At 42.3% G+C, this 21,334-nt stretch overlaps 1 protein-coding gene across 1 annotated transcript; it reads right to left on the bottom strand.

The window, feature by feature from the left end:
- Positions 1-7,644: 7,644 nt before the first annotated feature.
- LOC146172682 (uncharacterized) lies at positions 7,645-20,646 on the bottom strand. The gene is made up of 6 exons (XM_084584849.1): positions 20,565-20,646; positions 17,451-17,618; positions 16,473-16,553; positions 14,993-15,100; positions 11,404-11,544; positions 7,645-7,784 (listed from the first exon to the last, which is right to left on the bottom strand). Exons 1-6 carry the CDS (start codon positions 20,644-20,646, stop codon positions 7,768-7,770), a joined length of 597 nt encoding a protein of 198 aa, XP_084440975.1. The 3' UTR covers positions 7,645-7,767.
- Between the last annotated feature and the right edge of the window lie 688 nt (positions 20,647-21,334).

Below are 21,334 nucleotides of genomic sequence, written 5' to 3'. Positions count from 1 at the left end.
TCGAACCCTGTCGATAGATATCTCACTCTCTATGGGGCCGCTGCGGTGCCTAAGTGATTAAGGCGCTTAACATCTGGAATTAAGGTGGCGGGGAGGTATCCCGGCTGCGGCTGCCGCTTTTCGATAGAACCGAAAAGCAAGGTGTCGTGAGCTGTACGATGTCCGTGAACGTTAATGTACCCTGGGTGGTCCAAATTTCTGGAGACCTCCACTACACATCCGACATAGCTTGAGTCACATTAGGGAGTTAAACCTCATAAACCAAACGAACGAAGCATTAGTCTCTATTGTAGCGATCGTGGTATAATAATTACATGGCCGCGTAAGACCCACGGAACGTCTCATGACAGCTATGTCATGACACTTATAATCTTGATTCCTCAGACACTGGCCAGTTATGATATGAATACAACTCACAATTTATAACGTCATAGTTTAAATATTCTAGTTATGAACATGGCATGCCAATTATATACCCTGTATTAATTAAGATATTTAGTATGGCACCCTGTGAAGACGGCGTAATTACATACGGGAAGTGATGACAGGTGAAGATGTAGTGTTTTTTGCTTTGAGACCAATGCACTGCCACAGCTAATGGTAATTATGTGCCGTGAAAAATTTTCTAGCGTGGGATACGACGCCAACGTAGAAAAAGGGGCGCAATATTTCTTCAGATACCACTGGTAACTGTCACCCATATGGGTAGTTTGGTAATGACCGGGGTTTTCGACTGTTGTACTCAATGCCGCGAGTGCAACACACCGAATACCAGCCGTTGGCCACCGGCTGCAAAGATATTATATTAGACAGCCCTTGGTCATAAATTTTGGTATTTTTTAAAAGCGTGGACATTGGATCATAGTTGCGTATTTTGTATTGGAGTCATGTACATGCCATTATAATAGACCCAAGGAAGAGGCCGCTACGAATACATGTTTTTGTTGTCTCTTGTGCTGTTTCGGTTTTCTATGGCGGAATGGCGGTTGCGAGTACAGAGATGAATCTAGCTCACATGAGAGGTACAAAAACCGCAACATTTTTGTTACTTTTTACTTTGCGCTAACTCTTACAAAACCTGTCCTTAGTTTTTAATCACCGAAAAAATCCTAAGAGGCCGCTATATCACTCTGTATGATTCACATTACCTCAACAGGTCTGTAACGCCGTAATGATCATTTAGCTGTTGAAGCCAAACAGAAACGGCACGAGAGAAAAGCTTAGTTATAAATTATTCAGCGGGCATAAATATTTTGCCAATCGCAGCATATGTATTCTATTTTAGAGTGCAGCTATCTAAAATGTATCACGAATCTGAACATCTGATGTCTTACTTTCTCAAGGCGCATTACAGAAGCGGAATATTAAAAGAAATTCTGTTCTTCATGCTACTTCATGGTTGTCAGGCTTACTGCCTCCAAGCTGCACATGGGCTGTGAGAGGCGCCTAGCGTAAAGCTGAGCATTATTTTGAACACCTGGACATCTTTTACATCACATCACAGATCACAGAGCACATGTTTGCATTTCACATTCATTGAATGACAGCTGCCGTGGCTTGCGTTTGACTCCAGGCATTGCACTAACCAGCCAAGTGCCACAACCGCTGAGAAAAATTGGCGAGTGTGCCCTTCTTCACAATCCAAAGCGCCGATCTCACAAACACAATGCCCTGGCTTGAACAGAAAAAAAAGAGAATATAAAGACTTCCATGTGTTAACTCTTGACGTAAGGGTTGCTCTAATCTTGGACCGAAGCTTTCAAGTCTGAAAAACAAATTTCAGTCGAGTACATGCACTGCCTTTAAACTTGAGCAAACTTGAAACCAGTCAGTTAGAAATAGCAACAAATTAATTTTCAAAGATATCCTAGCATAGATGGTGTGTGACAGCATTGTTTTTGAACTGACACGCAGATGAGAAAGCAAAGGCAGCTGATGGCAAATGGTGAATATGTTACACGCAAGCACCTCTGATAACCGTACTTGTCACTACAGGCATACAAACAAGAAAGCATTACTTACCATGGCTAAGATTAAATAAGGTGAGAAGAACTAGAAGAAAATTCAAATGGCTAAGCCTTGTCATCCTACTCGGCTGACCGTTACCATGAGCTGAACGCGCTGACTGTTTTTTCAAGACGAGCAGAAGGAATTTTTTCTTCGGACAGTTTCATCAAACTTGTCATGTAGATGGCAAGAAAATGCGCAAGCTCCAGCTCCACAATGCGTTACAATGTAGCCAGGGTCAAACAGATGCGCATGCTCGACATTGTCGTTGTCAAGCTCGTGTCAATAAAATAAAACACTATGAAAGCGAATTTGAAAGACGTCAGACCCGCGACCTTCATCACGCGAGCAGGTGCGTCTCCTTTTGTCTCTATCCAAAATTAGGTAAAAATGTTCTTTTACGGGTCATTACTCCGCAGCCTGACTTTCCTCGTCAATGTCTCACTTTACGTACAATTGAGATCTCGGGCGTTCCTTGGGGCTTCTGGGTCCCCTTTTCCATCCCTCCTTTCATAGCCATCTTTTTCTTGGCACTAGAACCCTTTTCGAATAGCATGAAAAACTTTTTTAGGGGGTACACAATAATATGCTATGACTTAGTTGGTGATGGGTGCCATGCTATTATTTCTCTATTTCTAGACTTTGCCATGATGTTTTTTTTAAGAAGGCAGCATTGCTTTTTAAAACCTGTACTTTTTGTATTCTATATTGAAAAGTGTGCCGAAAAGCATATGAGCATACCAATTTATTCCTCGTTCGGCTACTTTCAGGAGCCATAATCAATTCAGTACATTTAATCTTTCTTCTTCTACTCTCTGAAAATTTATTCTGCGTAGAAAGCCTTAAAAAGTGGCAGAAGCCGTCGCAAAACAATGTGTTGTGAATAAGACTGTTGACAGCACGTTCGAAGAATGTATTGGCATGTTTGTGACAGATCCTTTAATTTGAATAAATTGCAGGCAAACAATTGAAGTAAAAAATATTTATTTTCTCTTGTAAGCTTCTACCGTTGGAAATAGATTCTTGCACTAAAAAAAAAAAAGGCGGCAAATTGAAAAGAAAAAGAAACAAAACATGAATTGCATATCGCGCCAAGATTGTCATATGCTATCTTTTTGAACATCTGCTCAAGATATGTAGTACAGCGCACTTGCTTTTTGGAAAAACCAAAAATAAGGAGCTCATGGCCAGAACAATAGTAAGCATAAGGTTACTGCTAACAATTTCAGTTTTCGAGACTTGTTTCTCCGGGCGAACGAAATAATAATGATAACAAAATATTTCTATTTTAATATTTGTGTAACATAAAGGTGAGCTTAGCACAAGAAAACTGCGACTGGTACTTCAGCAGAGAACTGCCTCCAGTAGCAGTTAGTCTTGCTCCATATAAAGTACTGTAGCAGTATCATCAAGGCCCACAGACAAAGTTTTCATCATAAGAACTACAAAAGATCAATTATATACATCGAAGGAAATGGTCTTCAGGAAAAGTTATTACATACAAACTACTCAGACACTAATTTGGCTGTAATGGTTGGAACAACGACGCTTGAAATCAGAATACACTTCAGTTGGCTTTAAATGTTGTTCAATGCTAAAAAAAAATTGACATTCACACTTAGAACACTGACTGGCTTTGCGGTTCATTACTAGGATTAAAAATGTTACATTTTTTTTATTTAGCACATTTTGTGGTAAATGGCGTTGATTGGCCATTGGATATAAAATGACGGAGTACTCACTGACATTTTGATTCAGTAGAATGCATTATGGTTACGCAGCAAGAATGTGCTTGAAGAATGCGTAGTGACGCCCATGCTCCACAGCTTGGCTGCGCGGGCATTCTCTGTGCCCTTGTCGAGAGTAGCCACACTACGTGGAGCATTTGAGTACCTCCTGATGTTCACGATCGCGCTCGTTCTTTGGGAGAATCACGACGTGGCTACACTGGTGCAAAGACCGCTTCGATTCATGCAGCCCCTCATGGCCAAGCTAGCGGTGTTAATGTAGTGCTTTCTGGATGCACAACTTATTGTTCTTGATGAGGATCCTTTCTTAGGCGGTGGTCAAAGCACCACATACGTATTACTCAGGATATAGTGGCCCTCGAATGGACCGCATGGCAGATTAACTGTCGCATCCAAGTGGGGAACCTCGCCAATTCATATTAACATACGCGTCTTATGCGGATTGAGCGTACGTTAATTGTTTTTATGTCTTGATGTTATGGTGACATTGCCTTAGTTGAGTGTGTTTGCCGCCCGTGTGTACTGTTGGGAGCATAGAATCCCGGCAGGGTGCTGGCGTATTGTCCGGGAAGATTGTAGCAGACTTTCCGCCTTCTTTTTCTTTGGTCTCAAAATTTCTGGTTTCTTTCATTAAGCAGACGCTGGACTGCATACGCCTGCACTTGAAACCTGTGGTTTGCCGTGTCACGGAGCAACCTCGTTGTCGCTTGTAAATTAGTATGGTAGCGCAGTGTGTTGTTTTATGGCTCTGTAATGAGAACTTTGTGTTTATGTTCAAATTGTGACACATTGTTTCAACAAATTTCTATTGGAGTGTAAAATACGTTTCCACTAGGTTAAATTTTGCGATTATTGTAAAGCCACGCCACGGTGGTGCAGTGGTTGAGATGCCCGACTACTGTGCCGGAGTACCCGGGTTCAAATCCAACCCCCGCCGGCAGCGTTTCGATGGCCGCGAATTACTAAGAGGCGTCCGTGTGCTGTACAATATCTGTGAATGTTAAAGCTTCCTAGGTGGTCGAAATTGCTCCGGAGCCCTCCGCTACGGCTCTTCTTTCTCTCTTTCCACTTTCACTCACACCTTCCTTTTTTCCTTTACGACATGGTTCAGGTATCCACAGAAACAAGTGTGACAGATACTGCACCTTTTTCTTGCTATGAACCAATTACTATTATTGTTATTAAAGTTCCAGGGTAAGTATTTATGTCTCAGCCTACGCAAAGCAGGTGGGTCTCCGGAATGATTTAGTTAGTCCGGTTGGCTTCATTGCATAAGCAATGTGTAGAATTGGAAAGTAATACCGGAGAGAGAAGCCAGACCTCGTTCAGACCTAACATTCGTCTCGCAACCAGGCTTTGCTAAGCTAGCGCTAACAGCCGATGCGCATAGCCGCATGACAAAACTTTCTTCTAATGCGAAGAGTGATGAACGAGAACCGGTGTGAGACGCTCCCTTCTGGGGCACGCCGTGCAATTTGGTATTTAAGTAAACGTGGCCCAACAGGATTAAAAAAACGACGTGCTCATCATAACATACATATTGTAGCGTGTGCAACAGCAGCCGCTAGGCGGCTGCTCATCGAGAGTCTCGTCCGCGGACTAGAAGAGGTGCCCCGTGGCGTTCGAGAAGAAGCTGAAGTTAGCTGCCGTCTCTCGGTGCTCCGACCCTGCTCTTCTGCGCCTGCTAGCTCAACCCCTCATTAAAACCCAACCTTCTGGTTACGGGCCTAAACGGCTACGTGACAATATGAAGGAAACCAACAATCAGCAACACCTAAGGAAATACGTGGTGACATATTTTATTATTTCTGGTGTTCATGGACCATAATTTTTTACTCCGTGGATTAAATATGTTTTATTAGAAACGCCCAGTGTCGCTTTGTAATTTATCTCTGCGTGGCGCTCTAGTTGATGTGAGCCTAAATATACGCAGGAGGCTGACAGCTGTCTCTGGCGCATGCTCATTACGTCATCCTGAATAAAACCCACAAGTGACATACGTCATCCACTTCTAACTATAACACGGCCCCTTCAAAATATCATTTCATCCGACGCAAGCGCACATCGAAACAAAACAATAGAAGCAGAGAGGGAGCCGGAGGTAGTACTTCGCATGGCCTGCTACTTAACGTTATTACTTGGCCGGGTTGGACGCAATGATATTTTGAAAGCAGTGACAGTGCTATAGCTAGTAGTGGACGACCCTGTAAATCGGCTTTCTCGTTAATTTAACCCACACAGAACATTTCAAATCCTTCATATAAGTTGCTGCTCTTGTTTTGGGGTATACTATTAATGTCATGTGAACCGCCATAACGCACTCTTCGTTGTAATAAAATAATAATTGATATCCACCTAACTACTTTCCATGAGGATATGCTGCCTCTATAGATAGTTTTCACGCTGTGAAGTTGGAGCAGATACTTAGGAATGGAAACACGCATAGAAACAATGGATAGCGCTGTAGACAATCGTTAGACGAGTTTCCTTTCTTTGTATCTTGTCTAACTATTTGGAGTAACTTTACACTACTTTCCCATAGCCCTCCTTGTGTGATTGTCCTTTCTTTGTCCTGGTGCTTTTCTTGTGCTGCGATTTTTCTGATACATACCAGAGGACTCCTCAATATACCTCCATAATTCTGGCGTGTTTTAGTGTACCACCCTTATCACTGCAATATTTCTAGTTTAGTTTGCCGATTTGACTTTAGTGACAATAATATTCTAGAGAGTCTGCCATTCATCACAGTTATAAAACAATGATGCTTCGTAAACTTACTTATTCAGCCTTGCTTGTGATAGGCTAAACCTTTGGCTTTAGTCTTCCCAGGCCAAGCTGACACTAACAGGTCAAACGGCTTGATGTATTAATTTATTATACTCTACCTCTTTACTATAGGAGAAAGCTTTCATATAAACGGTATTCCAACATGCATCCGGGAAGCAAGTTACAAAAAAAAGGTATTGCATAATAAAAACACCCGAATTAGAGCATAATTCATTGTCTTCACAAAAACAGTATTGCGCTGAAACAAAACTTCAAGAAGACAGGTGTTCTGGCACTTTAGACTGCCTAACCATAAATTTCAAACCGTGGCATGAGCAAGCATTGAAAATTCCCAATCTTCAAGCTGATTTCTTTGTTCTCCAATTCAAATAATTTGAATAATAAGGTTGGATATGCTTCCTTAAAAACTACCCTGAGGCGAATGGGGAGACCTTGGAAATATTTGCACATATGAACAGCATGCATATGCGCCGTGGCAGCAGGACTACGGCAAAAATGCGGCGTTCGTCATTCCAATAGGCAGCTTCCGTTTACTGCATGATCTCGACTGCATCACAGGATTGAGATGCAGGTATAAAAATGCCAAACTACGCAGCAATGAGACCAAATGTTCGTTTAAGTTCCAAAAAAGTGGTGCAGTGCCGATTTAACCAGGGCTAGGGTTGCTGCAAACTGTGCGGCTGTTAGGCCCCCTTTAGTGTGTGACAAAAGCCACGCGAAAAGCTTCCATTGGTATATGGCATCACTGTTTTAATGAAGCCGGTAGGAGTTTTTGAAAGTAAAATGTCATGTAGTTGGCGACATGGAGCATCGCGTTCAGTTTTTCTAAATAGGTCTTTAGTACTTGCCGGAGAGAATATATGCATATGCTCTTGTAGAACTTCCTCAATTCAGTAATTGGACCTGTAGAAGAATTATGGAAAGCTATAATTCGGTTCGTCATCTAAGAAGTGAAATTTTGAAAAAGCTTCTAGGTTCTTTGCTGAAAATGTATATTCAAAGTTTTAAAGCTGTTTTATAGCTATCGCGGTTGGACACCCCACATATGAGCCATCACGTTTTGGCGGAGAATTTCGGTCCGTTAGCAACAGAAATCGGTGAGTAAGAGTTTCAAATACTTCCGGTTTATTGCAAGAAATGATGGGCGTAGGAAATGGAGGTTACGTCATCATTGCACTTGTTCCGTGAACAGTGAAGAATGTTGGATTCCTGAGAGCTGTCTTCATTACTTCAAACCAAAAGCTGTGGAGAAAAAAGAGCGTTGAGGTGTAAATACGTTTACTTCCCATATTGTTGAAGGCCTTGCTATAATGGCGTATTTTCGCTGTTATCTCTTCTTATAATTCTCGCAACTGTGACGGAATAAGCCATGTGACTGCTTCAGTGTTATGAGACCCTAGTATTTCCTAACAGATATAGATGTTAATAAGCGGAAATATTCCAATTAGTGGTAAATTTTGCGCAAGGTACAATAATATATACCAAGTTTTTCGTGGCATTTGTTGTCATTTAGGTGGCATTCTGTGAAATTTCTAAAGCAAAATGGCTGTTTAAGAGGAGCTATAAATAATATTTTTTCTGGCCTATTACACAAAGGACAAATAGCGGATAAACTATCGTTTGCTATTTACTCCCAAGAAGTGTTTTGCTTTTAAGGTCCAAACCTAGGAGAGTTGGGAGCGAGAAATGATGCGTAAAAAGGCAGGACACAGGAAATACCCTGTTGTGTTGCAAGGAATGCAGACGGCCCTTTTAGCATACCACCACTAAGACTGCGTCTATCAACTGAAAATCTGTTGAAAGGCTGATGGTTAAGAGATTTAACTGCTGAGCTAGTTGGTTGTCAGACATAATTTCACGGTATTCAGTGCAACACAGACACACACAAGAAAGAGGACACCAGACATCAAACAGTTGGAATAAGCTCCCGTGGTATCCTCTTTCTTGTGTGGAATGCACTTCCCTTGGATTGAAAGTGATGTTCGATTATAAGACGCCGAAACGAAGCCATGACATAGCGTCATTGAAGGACAAATAAACAAGATACCAGTGCGAGGGCCGCTGTTATATCGGCATGCATTACCTGAATACATAATTGAAATGCTAGTTCGAAGCATCAAATGAGGGCGACTTAGAGCTCCACTTTTACCTTGGCTTCTTTGCGTCTGATTACGGTTTTTTACCCGTGATAGAAATAAACGCTGCGTTCTCGTAAAAAGCATGGCGTCGGCATAGTCAGGTCTCTCCACTACGGTACTTCTTTGTCTTTCCACTTTTACACCCACCTTCGTCTCTTCCCCTATGGCGCGGTTCAGGTATCTACAGGAAACATGGGACAGATACTGCGCCTTTTCTTTCCTGTGAACCAATTGATTATTATTATTATTTATTATTCTGCGCTGTTGGCATTGGCGTCGGCATTTTGAGCAAACAGTGACTGGCATAACTCTGACAGGATCACGTAATGCAGCTGGACATTGATTTTCGGGTTGTATGGCGTCTAGCAGCCAGCAAACACGAGCAAAATGAAGGGCTATTATGAGATGAATGCCAACAGTTTCTGACACGAAGGAAAAAAAATAAAGATTTTTTGTTGCCCTAATCAACGTGAAATAATTTATTGCAAGCGGAGAACACAAACGTTATGCGGAAAATTTATGCTCCTTCTTTGGGGCTATGACATGATAGCGTAAAGGCTACCAGACCACATATAAATCCTTTAACCAAGCCGTATGGACGTACCGGCTTGGCCTAAGGGTAACATGAGTGCGAGGGTCCTGGCAGGTTGATTCTGATATCACCCACCGATATGAAAGGAGAGGCACGAGTTGGAAGCTACTGCTATGCGTGACTTCAAGAAACCCTGCGGTCAATCAGTGCGCGGCTATGTCAGCTGCCAACGCCATATGCTCGTGTCTTTTTGCTCTCAACGCCGACGTCGGATTTTCTGCTTAACCAGTCCTTTAACTCTATCGCATCAAAACAACCACATTCCGCATGTGGTTATTTTAACGTGAGCCTTAAAGGCCGACAACGCAGGAGTTTGCCACGTTGTAAGCGAAAAATAACGGGCGTGGGTGTCGCAGGTCACAGGTGGGCACATAACAGGAGCAGATGTCATGGTCGAGCACTGGTTCGTCAATGGGTTCTGTGACGTAAGGAGACTACGTGATATCACAAAGTTTGGAGGAGCTATCAACTCTGGTTGCTCATTTTAGTTGGGAGATTGGGATAAGAGTCAATCTTCGGTAACTCTTGATGTCGTGTCAGGCACGCTACTCATAGACCATGCAGGCATGACCATACGACTTTGGTTAATAGAGGGCTTTGTTTCTATTCCGGGCTGACGCTTACGACCGGTAGCTGCATAATGGATAGCTTAATAATATATGCTAATAATAATGTGTGATTGGAGGCACAATATAATGGGGTGGAAGATACGCAACCCGACACTAGAAGTAATAGAACGAGGAACCGCAAGTGAAGTCGCAGACGGGAACCAGTAAGCTATCGCGTTATGACTCAAAAAGCCGGCTGGGCTCGAGTATCCTATATAGTTTTTTCATCCACTCTGTAATTGCTCATCTCCATGACTACCTTATTAAGGCGAAAGACTTTATTGCCTCATAGTTGTCGTCAGCAAAAGTGTCACGTTTTTGCGGCGGCTCTGATTGGTCGAGACGGGATGACGTCATAGAGGCCACGGCCAATCACAGAGCTCCACCACAGTATGCGCGAATGCGTGCCTTGTATGGCCATATGCCAATAAATGACCAATCACTTATTAATTACTGATAAATATATAATTACTAACTACTAATAAATACTAATTACAAATTAATTTTGTAATAATAAAAATTATTTACGAATTAAACATTAATTACTGTTTAGTGGCAGTTGCTTAATTAAATAGATTTAGTACTAATTCATGCCACGCACCCGGTAAAATCAACCACACAACAGTAAACGTAGAACAACTGCGAAGATACAAGGAGCGCGATCTCGTCGCTGCCAAGCAGAATTTACTGAATAAATGCACTCGCAGAACGGGAACAAGTAGTCGCTCGCTATACTCGTAGCAGCATTCATTGCTACATGCGCAATAGTCGCGTAGCAGAATGCAGCACAGGCTTTCACTTTCATCACTTTAGTCGCCAAAGTGTCCTCGAATTTTTATTACAGGCTGATGACCACAAAAAATTACGATGGTCTCCTTGATGTTACCACCTGCGGCGTCTAATTTTTTATTGATTTACTTTCTCAGAATTGATCTCAGTGATAACTAGGGGAATCCTCCAGTTATTGATTATCGATTATGTTCTCAAATCCCTTGTGGACGTGGGGCAATGAGCTGATCTCTGAATGATTTTGTAATTTCTGTTTCCTTTTTCTAATCGAAAGTATAATTTAGGTGTATTTCCATGCTTCCGGCATACTTGAGTTTATGAGGTAAGCCGTAGCAGTCTGATAATTTGTTTATTTGCAGAATGATCACCGCACCATCTATTTCATTATAATGTCCTCATACATCAGCATGCATCCCTGGTGTCTCTTCGAGCCCACAAGAGTATTTTAACTTATTTATATTTAGCGCTTATTTTTTTCACCTAAAGTGAAAAAAAAAAACTACGACTCTAAGCTAAGGAGAGGTTGTTATGTAATATGCGCAAATGGTAGTTAATGAACGAGTGACAAATTAATTTTCGCGAATAAGTATCCTTAAACGACGCCGCAAACGGACACCATCAAAGTTGTCGGTCCTCCCCTGTATCTCCTGGCCCTCAAATTTCTGGTGCGTGAGGAGTGATGAAATATTTAAATATCTACGGACATAGAAACACAGAAAGCTGTGAATACATACTGGGAGCTCCAGACATTTTGGACATGACTTGCTCAATTTTCGGCGAAATAGATCTCCGACTTCTGCTGCAACCGGCCTTGCAAGGAGTGTGGCATCCTGGTTTACCACCGCGAACGCGGATTGATCCCCTCAGTCCTCCTCCTGGAAACAACGCATATCATTTAGCTACTGTAACAAACCAACCAAGTAGATGATTGTGTCTTGGCGGGGCATGGTTGCACAGGAGGTATGGTTGAAAAAAGCTCGAACTAGACACAATGACGAAAACAGGAACTACAGGGACAGACGGCTGTCCCTGTCGTTCCTTTCTTCGTCATTGTGTCTAGTTCGTGCTTTTTCAACCATGCATTTCAATCAACTTGCTCAACTTCTTGCTCTTGTAAATGCACAGGCAGTCCTGAGATACATGTAATTTTGACAACGTACTTTGAATTCGATAATGTAATTCCCCAAATATAGATCGTTTAGCTTCAGCGAGAAGTTGTGCACATACATAACTATTGATGAAAAAGTGCTTCATTCCGGCACCGAAGAAGTAAGAATTCAGTGGGTAGCTTATTTACAGCGCCCACTGCACAACGTGTGATTCTCAGAAGACTAACTTTCGTGTTTTATAGTCTCTTGCACTTTTAACAAATCTACTCTCGGAAGCGGTTTCCAGCAAGCCGCATGTACATATCAGTGGCTGTTTATTTCCAGTTAGCCCCGCCGCGGTGGAGCAGTGGTTCGGGCTCTCGACCGTTGTGCACAAGGAAGCGGTATGGAATTTCTGCCTAGGCGTCCTATTTTTGATGGAGGCGAAAAACAGGCTACCGGTGAGCTGTGCGATGCCAGTGCACGTTAAAAACCCCAGGTAGTCGAAATTTACGGAGCCATTCCCTACGGCGTCTCTCATAGCCTCAGTCGCTTCGGAACTGTAAAACACATAAGCCACCATTTCACGGTGAGCTCAAGCAACACCTTTTACGATAGAACGAGAATCGGCTGCCTCAAATTTAAATGCCCGATATTGTTTATAATAATTTTTGAGCTGCAGCATCACATCATGCCGAACTTGATGAATTTCTTTGGTTACATTCTTCTTCAATGATGCATATATGGCCACGATCCACGGTTGCCTAAGTCTTTCAAAATTACCGTATGTGCGGAATAGCAGATAAACCTTTTCTCTGCTGCCTTTAACTTTTGAGGCTGCCTTTATCAATGAGCAAAACGTGAAGCCTAGTAAACAGGTCAAAATATTCCATTTTTATCATACGTTGTGCAATGTTTTCACGGTATCAGCGATCTGAACACTTTACGATGTGTTGTGGTCCTTCGACACTATTACCACAGTATGAAAAAAAAAAAGCGAAATCATAAGATGCATGCTCATTAGCTAAGGTATATACGTCACGATTTCAGAAGAAAGCCTTGTAAAATAAGCCAAATGCATTTTCGAAATTTCGTTTTGACCTTGTGGGGCTCCCGCGCCCCTTCCCTTATGGCCTTTTGAACTACGCGCGCTCCTTCAACTCCGTCTTGGTGCGCGCGGGGGTAGCGCAACTGCGCATGTGCAGACTTTATGGCAGGGCGTGATATGTGCTCGGCTTGAAAGTGAGCCTTGATAAGGACGGGGGAAAGTCGAGAACTGTGGATTCCAAGACAGCGCTGCGGGGACGCGGCCATACTGTCGGCAAGCGGCACGATGCATCCCGGGTGAACACGGATGGCGGTGCACTCCTACCAGTATGAAGGCGAAAGCAGTGCCTCCGCAGAAGGGTTACGCTGTTTGCGTGAGTTGTTTCCACGGGTGAATCCATGTCTGTGGTTCCGCTAAGAGCGATTTTGCCGTGCCGCATCCCCTTATTCGCGTCCTAGTTTGTTTTGCCTTGCCGCACCGCGTAAGAGCACAGTCTCCCTTCCTTTTGTAATCATGGCATATAGTGCTGCCGCAAGCCTCGATTTTATGATTCGCTCTGCAGCGTCTTCCGATGCTTTATTGTTGTATTGAAAAGTGCTTTTTTGCTGACCCGGAATAAATCGGTGTTTTTCTATAAACTGCGGATTTCTGACTCATCGGGGAAGACCATTTCTCATGGAGCCGTTTCCTAAACACCTAATCTAAAACACCAATACGCAGGCATGCGAGGCATAGTCAGATGAATGATAAGCACAATTGTTCTTAGTGGAAAAGGAAAGCTGCGGGTGTGGATTGAAGGTGGGAATGTCGGACAAGCCGTGTGTATAGTGCGACTGGGGAGCGTGCTCTGCAAGCTTGCACATGCACCTCAGCAGAAGGGGATGCACTATCTCCACGCCGTGTGCAAGCTGAGCACTGTTTATTTTTTGTCGTCCCTCGCCTAGAGCAGTCAGTCGGTTAAGTCGGCGCACCAGCTGTGCATGAACTGACGTAAAACGGCGCATGAGATTCACCAGAAAAAAGGATGTAATAGCTATCTCAACTATTGAGCAGAAGTTCCATCGATACCTTCAGTCCAAAAGCGGAAGGATGCCGGAAACCTAACTCTTTCGTTCAGGAGAGTTCGAAAACCAAAATACAACAGTAAGGCTAACTAGTTACTGTAGTAAACGTCAATTTGTGCTTTTGTCTGCTAGCCTTTTAAGCTTACTTTCATTTCGGAAGTAATGCTTCAAGGACTCATTCACGCGCTATTTACTGATTACGTATACTGTGTATGATGACACAGACGCTGAAATAAACGTTTATGATTGAAAATAAATATTCAGAATAAAAAAGTATAGTTTCATTTGAAATAAACAGGAAAAAATCTAAAGTGCTTTACCCAATACAGTGAATCACACAATCACTAATTATATATAATTGTAATCCGATTGAATTGATGAATTCTTTCTAACGCGGATTGTGAGTGGAGTCAATAAATTTTCGCTTTTTCACTATATTCTTATCTTTAACAGGGCTTAGTCGGGCAAAATTAATGGGAAACGAGGTTTCAGTGTTTCGTTCCACAAGGCCATATAAAATTCAACATTCTGGCTTCAAATATGGTAATCGGTTTCGCTTTTCATTTAAAGGTGCTTTGAAAATAAAGAACCTAGGTTAATAACACCACATTTTTTTTTTAATTTACAAGTATCTTGAATATAGCCTAATCGCGCGGGTCAAGTGAGCCAAGAAGACAATAAATGAATGTGTGCTATTCAGATACGTAAGATGGTGGCAAAGTAAGAAAAATATGTTGAAATTAAAATATAGCATAGAAAAACAATGAGGAACTTCACTTCATTAGGTCAAACATTTATTAGCCCATATTTATTACTTATTATAAAGCTAAAAAGCATTTAACTGTAGCTTCCGCAGTCTCATGAACAAAAACTAAGGGCGTGAGTTAGCATGCAGCCAGAATGATATAGGATTATAATCAAATTTAGAGCAAACAATATCGGAGGACTCTATCGGCTTTTTTCTCTTATCGCCGCGCAAAAATGTGTGCCCTTTTGTTTTGATACTGTGATGTCAGAAAATGATCCCGTGCTTCAAGAATGCGAGCTATTTTTCCCCAAGTCTGGTTTCTTCTAGGAGGCCAATCGCGCACATCAAAATACGAAGTGAAAGTTTGCTACTCACCACCTCTTGCCGTCTGCGCTAAACCAGCTCCTGCAGTTACTGCGCCAGCCGTTGCAACGGCGGCACCGACACCGGCCAGAATACTACCCGCCTTCAACAACTTCTTTCCTGTCGGACACATATGAAACAAAGAGAAAATATTATTTCAGCTGCTGTCTTTCACGGCATGCTATGACTAAGCAGTGTCGAGCATAGCAACCGATGCCGCAATTGATACCAACGAATGCGTGTTACTTTCCTCACGACTCGTTTTAAAAATAATTTTTGATGTTTCCACGAACAATTTACCCAGAATGAAATTCTTTAAATTCTTCAAGCTTTTATCGTAGAAATATATTGCTTAAAGTGAACACGAGCTGTGAAGGCAGGCACTAAGCCAAAGAACGAGGACAAATGAAAACACAAAAACAAAGGATTGCTCTCCTGGCGGAGCACTATATTAGGCCAAATCTCTCACATTGGGCTGTTTTCTGTGTCGAAATACTAAGCCCGGTTAGGCCATAATCTGATTAACCTGGCTGGTGTTATGACCTCCTAGTCGTGCCGAGATGTACCCGTCCTATGTGTGCGTCTGCTTATTGTCATCCTTAAACGTGTCTGAAATGCCTGTGAGAAAAATAGGAACATTCAAAAGGAATAACCTGCCGCCTCCCTTTACTCCTTCCTTCACATATTGCAGGCACCTTGCCCACGGTATATATACGTTACATAAGTCCGCACAAACAACATTAGGACTAAACCCGTTATATTAGTCGCAGCCTACGCTTCCACCGTTGAGACCGTTCAGCTTTGTCTGGGCAGCCTATCTGCAGGGCTCCTGATCTCAGTTGAAGCCAACTGCTAACGTTCAACGCTGAAATCAGGCGAGCCTCTCTTCCTTCGATCTTTCCTTTTCGTTTTTGCTTGTTCTCTTCAATATTTCATCGCTGCAAGTGCAAGTATAAGCAAACGTGCTGTCTTTCGTTCGAGCCTCTTGAACCTCAATGAGTTCGGGGGTAGGCTAGGCTTTCCGGCGCAGTTCTGACCTTGAGAAGCACTATATTCTCGCGTCCCCGCCTACCTCTACAAAGTCTACAATAATGCAGTGTTTGTTTTCCTGTTAAGGTTAAGGCAAAACTGTGCGTCCTTCTTTTTATTTGCCTATTTTGTCGCAAGTACCCCACACATTTAAATATAATTTGCTTGCTCTCTATTGAATGGCTCGCCATCTTAAAAATGTTTTTTTCTTTTTAAGGTATTCATATGACCTGTATAGAGTATTCGTAAATTCCAACGCTGGTTCTCAGGACCAGAATCTCCATTTGTCCAGCTGTTACACAAAATGTTTACTTCTAAGCATTATTGTTGTTATCATAAGCCGGTTTTCCAGACCTCTCTGTGTCCAAGGCATTTACAGCCGACCTACATTGCTGAAATTTATCCTAAATACTTGGGTATATCTTTCTTATTTCGAGTCGAGCTAATGAATAGTTGGACGTACGCCTGCGTTGCCGCTCCTCTAGGGTTAACGGCTTTCCTCGTCCTAGCAGTCCTCGTAACCGACCTCCACCAAGCCTCCGTCCTGTTATGGGGAGAAACACAGCATTTGTAAATCAATTTCTTTTTCAAATTTTGAGTTTTGTCTTTCACATTGCATTAAAGATAATCTTTGGCATTTGAAGCCACTTAACACAGAAATGAAATTACCGTAGTTGAACGCTCTTATACGCACGATAAGAATATGAATGAGGTCTAAGTTCAGAGTCCTTCAATACTGTGGTTGGATTAATTGTCCTTCGTCACCGCTACTGCCAGTGACGCCGGATTGAGAGCGAAGATTTGCTCGTAATTAGTACAGAGCTAAAAATTTGCATTAACTGCAAGGGAGCTGAAAACTATATATGTCTGTAAACTATTAAATAAGCATATGTTCTCTCTATATTTTTGGATAAATGTGGTGAACAACAGTTATGTACACTCCTATGTATAAAAAATGCTAACGATGATGATATAAGATGCTAAGAATATAGTCTAAATTTGACCTAAGCTGTAAAAGAAAAAAATAAACCTTCCAATCACAGCATTGCGTGCTGATGACAGCGATATCATTGCCTAGTAACGTTACTTAGACGAGCGGCGGAAGCCTCAAGAAAGGTTTCTACTTCAGATACGGCGGCGAAGCCAAGACAAAACGAGCGCTGTTTAGCACTTGTCGCCTTCACTTCAGCAATTTTTTGTCATCACTAGGAGCATGTGTTTATGCACTTCAGAATAGTACACTAAATGTAGCATTAATGTCACATATTGTATTTCCCGAATACGCGTAAATATTTTGCGCTGTATATTTGCTCGATACACGCAGTCTAATTGGGGTCTCCGCCATCGTCATAAGTTCGGTCAGCGCCAAAGAAAGCGTTTTGAGCAATATTTTGCCTTATTCGCCTAAAATCGCATTATAACAGTCACTATTGATACAAACCGCGTCCGAGGGAGCCACTACCGACGCCGCCGGAAACGCTACCAGCAGGCCCTCCGGACAAGCCTCCACCGGATCCGCTCAGCGAGTCATCACTCGAACCACCCAAGCCCCCGTCGAATTCTCTGCCGCTACCTTCAAGAGCACTTCCCCCTCCAGGGAGCATTCCAACTGAAAAAATCAAATAACATTCGTCATATGTCTGTAGTGCACCGTGAAGTGTTACGCAAGCTAGCATTTACTTCTGTACAAGGGCGATTATTTACAGGGCTCATTGCTGGAGGATCATATATGGGAAGCCAGAGCGTTGCAACTGCAAGTATCATCGCCCTTCTTCGTCGTTGCCCACATGGCCACCTTGGCTGCTGCCGGGGCATTTTTGACACACCTTTGTCAACAAGGCCAGCGACGACATGGACATCCAATCTCGAGCCATGGCATGGGCCTGTGTCGTGGGCCTGTGTCGCCCGGATCTCCATGGTCTCGGAGGCACGTTCCCAACCCCTACCCTTTCTATCAATAATAAAGTTGTATGCACTTCACAGCGACATTTGAAATTTGGAGATGGGTTTACTGTAATGCCACAGCAACGTTATTTTTCTATGTTCTGAATTTTCGCACGGAAATTTGTCGCATGAAAGCCTGTCAAGCGAAAACCTGAGCAGTGTGCACACACTTTGTTTTGATATAAATTCGCGACAACTTGACTGAAAATAACCGTAATTGTTACGCATGTATCCTGTCGTTTACAACCATGCATAAGTTAAACCAAACTATCCCCATTACGCATGTACTTTAGCACATCTTACTTGGTTTCAGCACATTAAAGCTATATCATTTCTTGCTTCGAATTATTTGCTCTGCGTAGACGCAAATCTTCTTTCAGTCCCTTCAAATCCTCCAATAAGGTTATTTCTCTCTCTTACTCTCTCCGCGTTATATTTTCCACGAAGTCACGAAAAGCAAGGCGTCGGTGTACTGTGCGATATCAGTGCTTGTTAAAGAACCCTCGGTGGTCGAAATATTAAGTCCTCCACTAGGATGTCTTTCATAGTTTCAGTCTCTTTAGAATGATAAAGCCTAAAAAACAAATCAAATCATCTTTCTCTCTCTCTCTCTCTCTTTTCTGGCGAACTTTTCGAAATAACAATTTCCTCAGCATATTACTGTTAAATGTTTATTACACCAAAACTATCCAGCCGCGGCGGCCCCGTATCGATGGTATCGAGACGGCGTCCATGTGCTGTGCGATATCAGTGCACGTTAAAGATCCTCACGTCGTCGAAGTTATTTCAGAACCATCGATCATGGTACCTGTGTTTTTTTGTTGTTTTTTTTTTTTTTTTGAGCTACTAAATTAGCGCAGAGTGAAGGTAGACATTCGTTGACGCATGCTCTGTGACATCTACATTGCAGCACTGAGGCACTAACGGGGGACAATACATTTTGCTTGGCTAGTTAACGCAGCATTGTCTAACTTAAGATAAAACTGCTTTAATTTAACAAAAAAGACTGAGAAAGAAGGACAGGGTAGGACTCAAGAAATTCGCCTTTGTGTTCTCTTTCCAGTTCACCTCCATGTGATACTCTTCGGCACCTTGTTCCACCAGGCAACGTGCCGGCTTAAAGGACTTCACTGCTTAATAAACTCTTTGCTGAGCACATCCCAGGACCACCTTCACTGAACCATTATTCAAAAGTTTAGGAACTCTTAGACGCTGCATTTAAGGAATGACACAAAAGCGCTAATAGCTCCCATATGATGCTCTCCTCGTGGATCCTTGTTCACGTTCATATAGTTTCCGACTCCCCAAATAAATCACTTTTTAATTTGTACTTATATTACCTCAACATAACCATCAGCTTACAGCTGTAAGCAAGCTATCGGTCTATTTGAAAGATCTTCCGACATAGATATTCCTCTTAAAAGTAAATTTTATGACCTGACGCCTATTTTGGTATAGTTTGTATTTCTGTTTACTTGCTTTGTGCCCTAAGTGGCTGACTACAGCCGGTTGGGCATAAAAAATACGTCAGGTACTAACTTGACATATTTCTTTTTCCTTGCTCATTTCATTTTTGTCAGCTATTGTGTCATTTTTGTGTCAAATCCTCGTATAGCACTTTTTTAAAGTTATGTGGCCTGATCTTGACGTGTTATGCAGTTTACCCCTTTTTTGAAGACTTTCTTTTTATGCTGACACTCTTTATTAGTCTGGATTTAGTTAATTTTATGGCCTTCTGTTTTTGTTTTTGCGGTGCTGTGAAACGTCCAGTGTATAAGGGGGCTTCCGGCCTCGTCAGGCTGTCTTCATGGCAGCTTTTTCTGTAGGCCTCTAGCATCCTGTACGTTGTACTCGACGCAAAATAATAATAATAATAATAATAATAATAATAATAATAATAATAATAATAATAATAATAATAATAATAATAATAATAATAATAATAAAATCGAGCGGGGGTCGATCAAAGCCCCGCTATGATCGACCCATACGAAGAAGTCTGTATGGCCGAGATGTAACGAGTCGTGATAGGTATACCAGGATCATGAAAAGTGTTATTTCCATGCTATCCTACCCTCCCTGCTCGAAGAAACCACCCTAGCTGCCAGCTCTTCCCAACACGGGCATTTTATAAGGGTTCGTGACGTCATGCAACACGCCAAAGAATCAGTGCCTAGTTTATTGCCTAGCAGCTAAAACACGCCAGAAGGAGCTTCTTTTATTTTTCGCTCACAATGCTAACGCCATTTTTTCTACAAACTATGCCTTTAACGTGATTTCATGAACACAATCTGCCGATAAGCTTGCAAAAAGTATAGTTTCTAAAAACACCGGAACGAACCTAAAGTGGAGGATGCTTCAATTGCCGTGATCAATGAAAACAAGCCGGTATTTACTGACTTGCTAATCGTGCATCCAACCACCTGTTATTCCTTTGGCATCCGGGGGCAGTCACTGAAAAATCATGAATATTGTTACCATATGCAGTCTCCCGACAAGTTGCGGTCGTAGATTCCCTCTAGTTCGACATGGTGAATTACAGCTACTATCAGTTCTTCGTTTTCTTATTGCTTGATACAGCAGATCCTCTTTATATTGATTATATACAAACCGCCGCCGGCGCTGCCGCCACCGAAGTCACCGCCGATCCTTCTGCCGGCACCACCTCCACCGCCAAGGGAACCGCCACCCATGCCTGGGAACGAATCAGTACATACAGTATTTTGGACATTTTATAACTTGTGTCGTTACCTCAAGAACGCAGAAAAAGGCATCACATGGCAACTTTTTAAGTTATCAACCTTATTAAACGCGCTCTAGCCTACAATATTTTCGCCTGCGTGCCTCCGTCTTTCTGTTCCTAAGCGCAGCAGAGCCGCTGAATTCCAGTGCATACATTCAGACATACATTTAGCATCCAAACACGCATTAAACCTTCAGTCCTCAATTCATTTGTTCAGTATTCATTTAAAAAATAAAAGGAAAATACGCAAAGAAGCTTTTATATCCTCCAACACAACTTGTGTGGTTGCTAGTGCAATGAAGACCAAACTTCCATGCTCAGAACAATTTCCTTTTGTTGTTCGTGTTGTGTGGTTTTGCCGCTGTACCAACTTGAAGATGTAAATTATATTAGCATATTAGTAAAAGTCCTAGCCACTAAGCCAATGCGGCGGGATGCAATCTGAATGCTCATTTAACTAGACAACTCACTCAGGCAGATCACATAGAACATCACTACAACTTGCGACAAAAGAAGCATTTCATCTATTATACCTAAGCCAAGCTTTTTCTAGAAAGTGTCGTACTAAGCAGTGTGTTGCACACATTACGAACTAAATCTTTACGTTCGATATCCTTCATTAGTATAAGGTTTAGTCC

Source organism: Amblyomma maculatum, chromosome 11 (genome assembly GCF_055883805.1).
Source record: "Amblyomma maculatum isolate TAMU_Amacu chromosome 11, ASM5588380v1, whole genome shotgun sequence".
Taxonomy (NCBI): Eukaryota; Metazoa; Arthropoda; class Arachnida; order Ixodida; family Ixodidae; genus Amblyomma; species Amblyomma maculatum.
Note: the sequence above shows the minus strand (reverse complement) of the source record. Positions and strands in the feature narration are given on the sequence as shown.

What these genes read in the sequence shown, in the direction of transcription:
- LOC146172682 (XM_084584849.1), bottom strand. Translation starts at nt 20,646, where the DNA reads ATGGGTGGCGGTTCCCTTGGCGGTGGAGGTGGTGCCGGCAGAAGGATC. An exon ending in AGAGGAGCGGCAACGCAGGC is followed by an intron (nt 15,101 to 16,472) that starts GTACGTCCAACT and finishes TGTGTCCGACAG; the next exon opens with GAAAGAAGTTGTTGAAGGCG. An exon ending in AGCGCAGACGGCAAGAGGTG is followed by an intron (nt 11,545 to 14,992) that starts GTGAGTAGCAAA and finishes CGTTGTTTCCAG; the next exon opens with GAGGAGGACTGAGGGGATCA.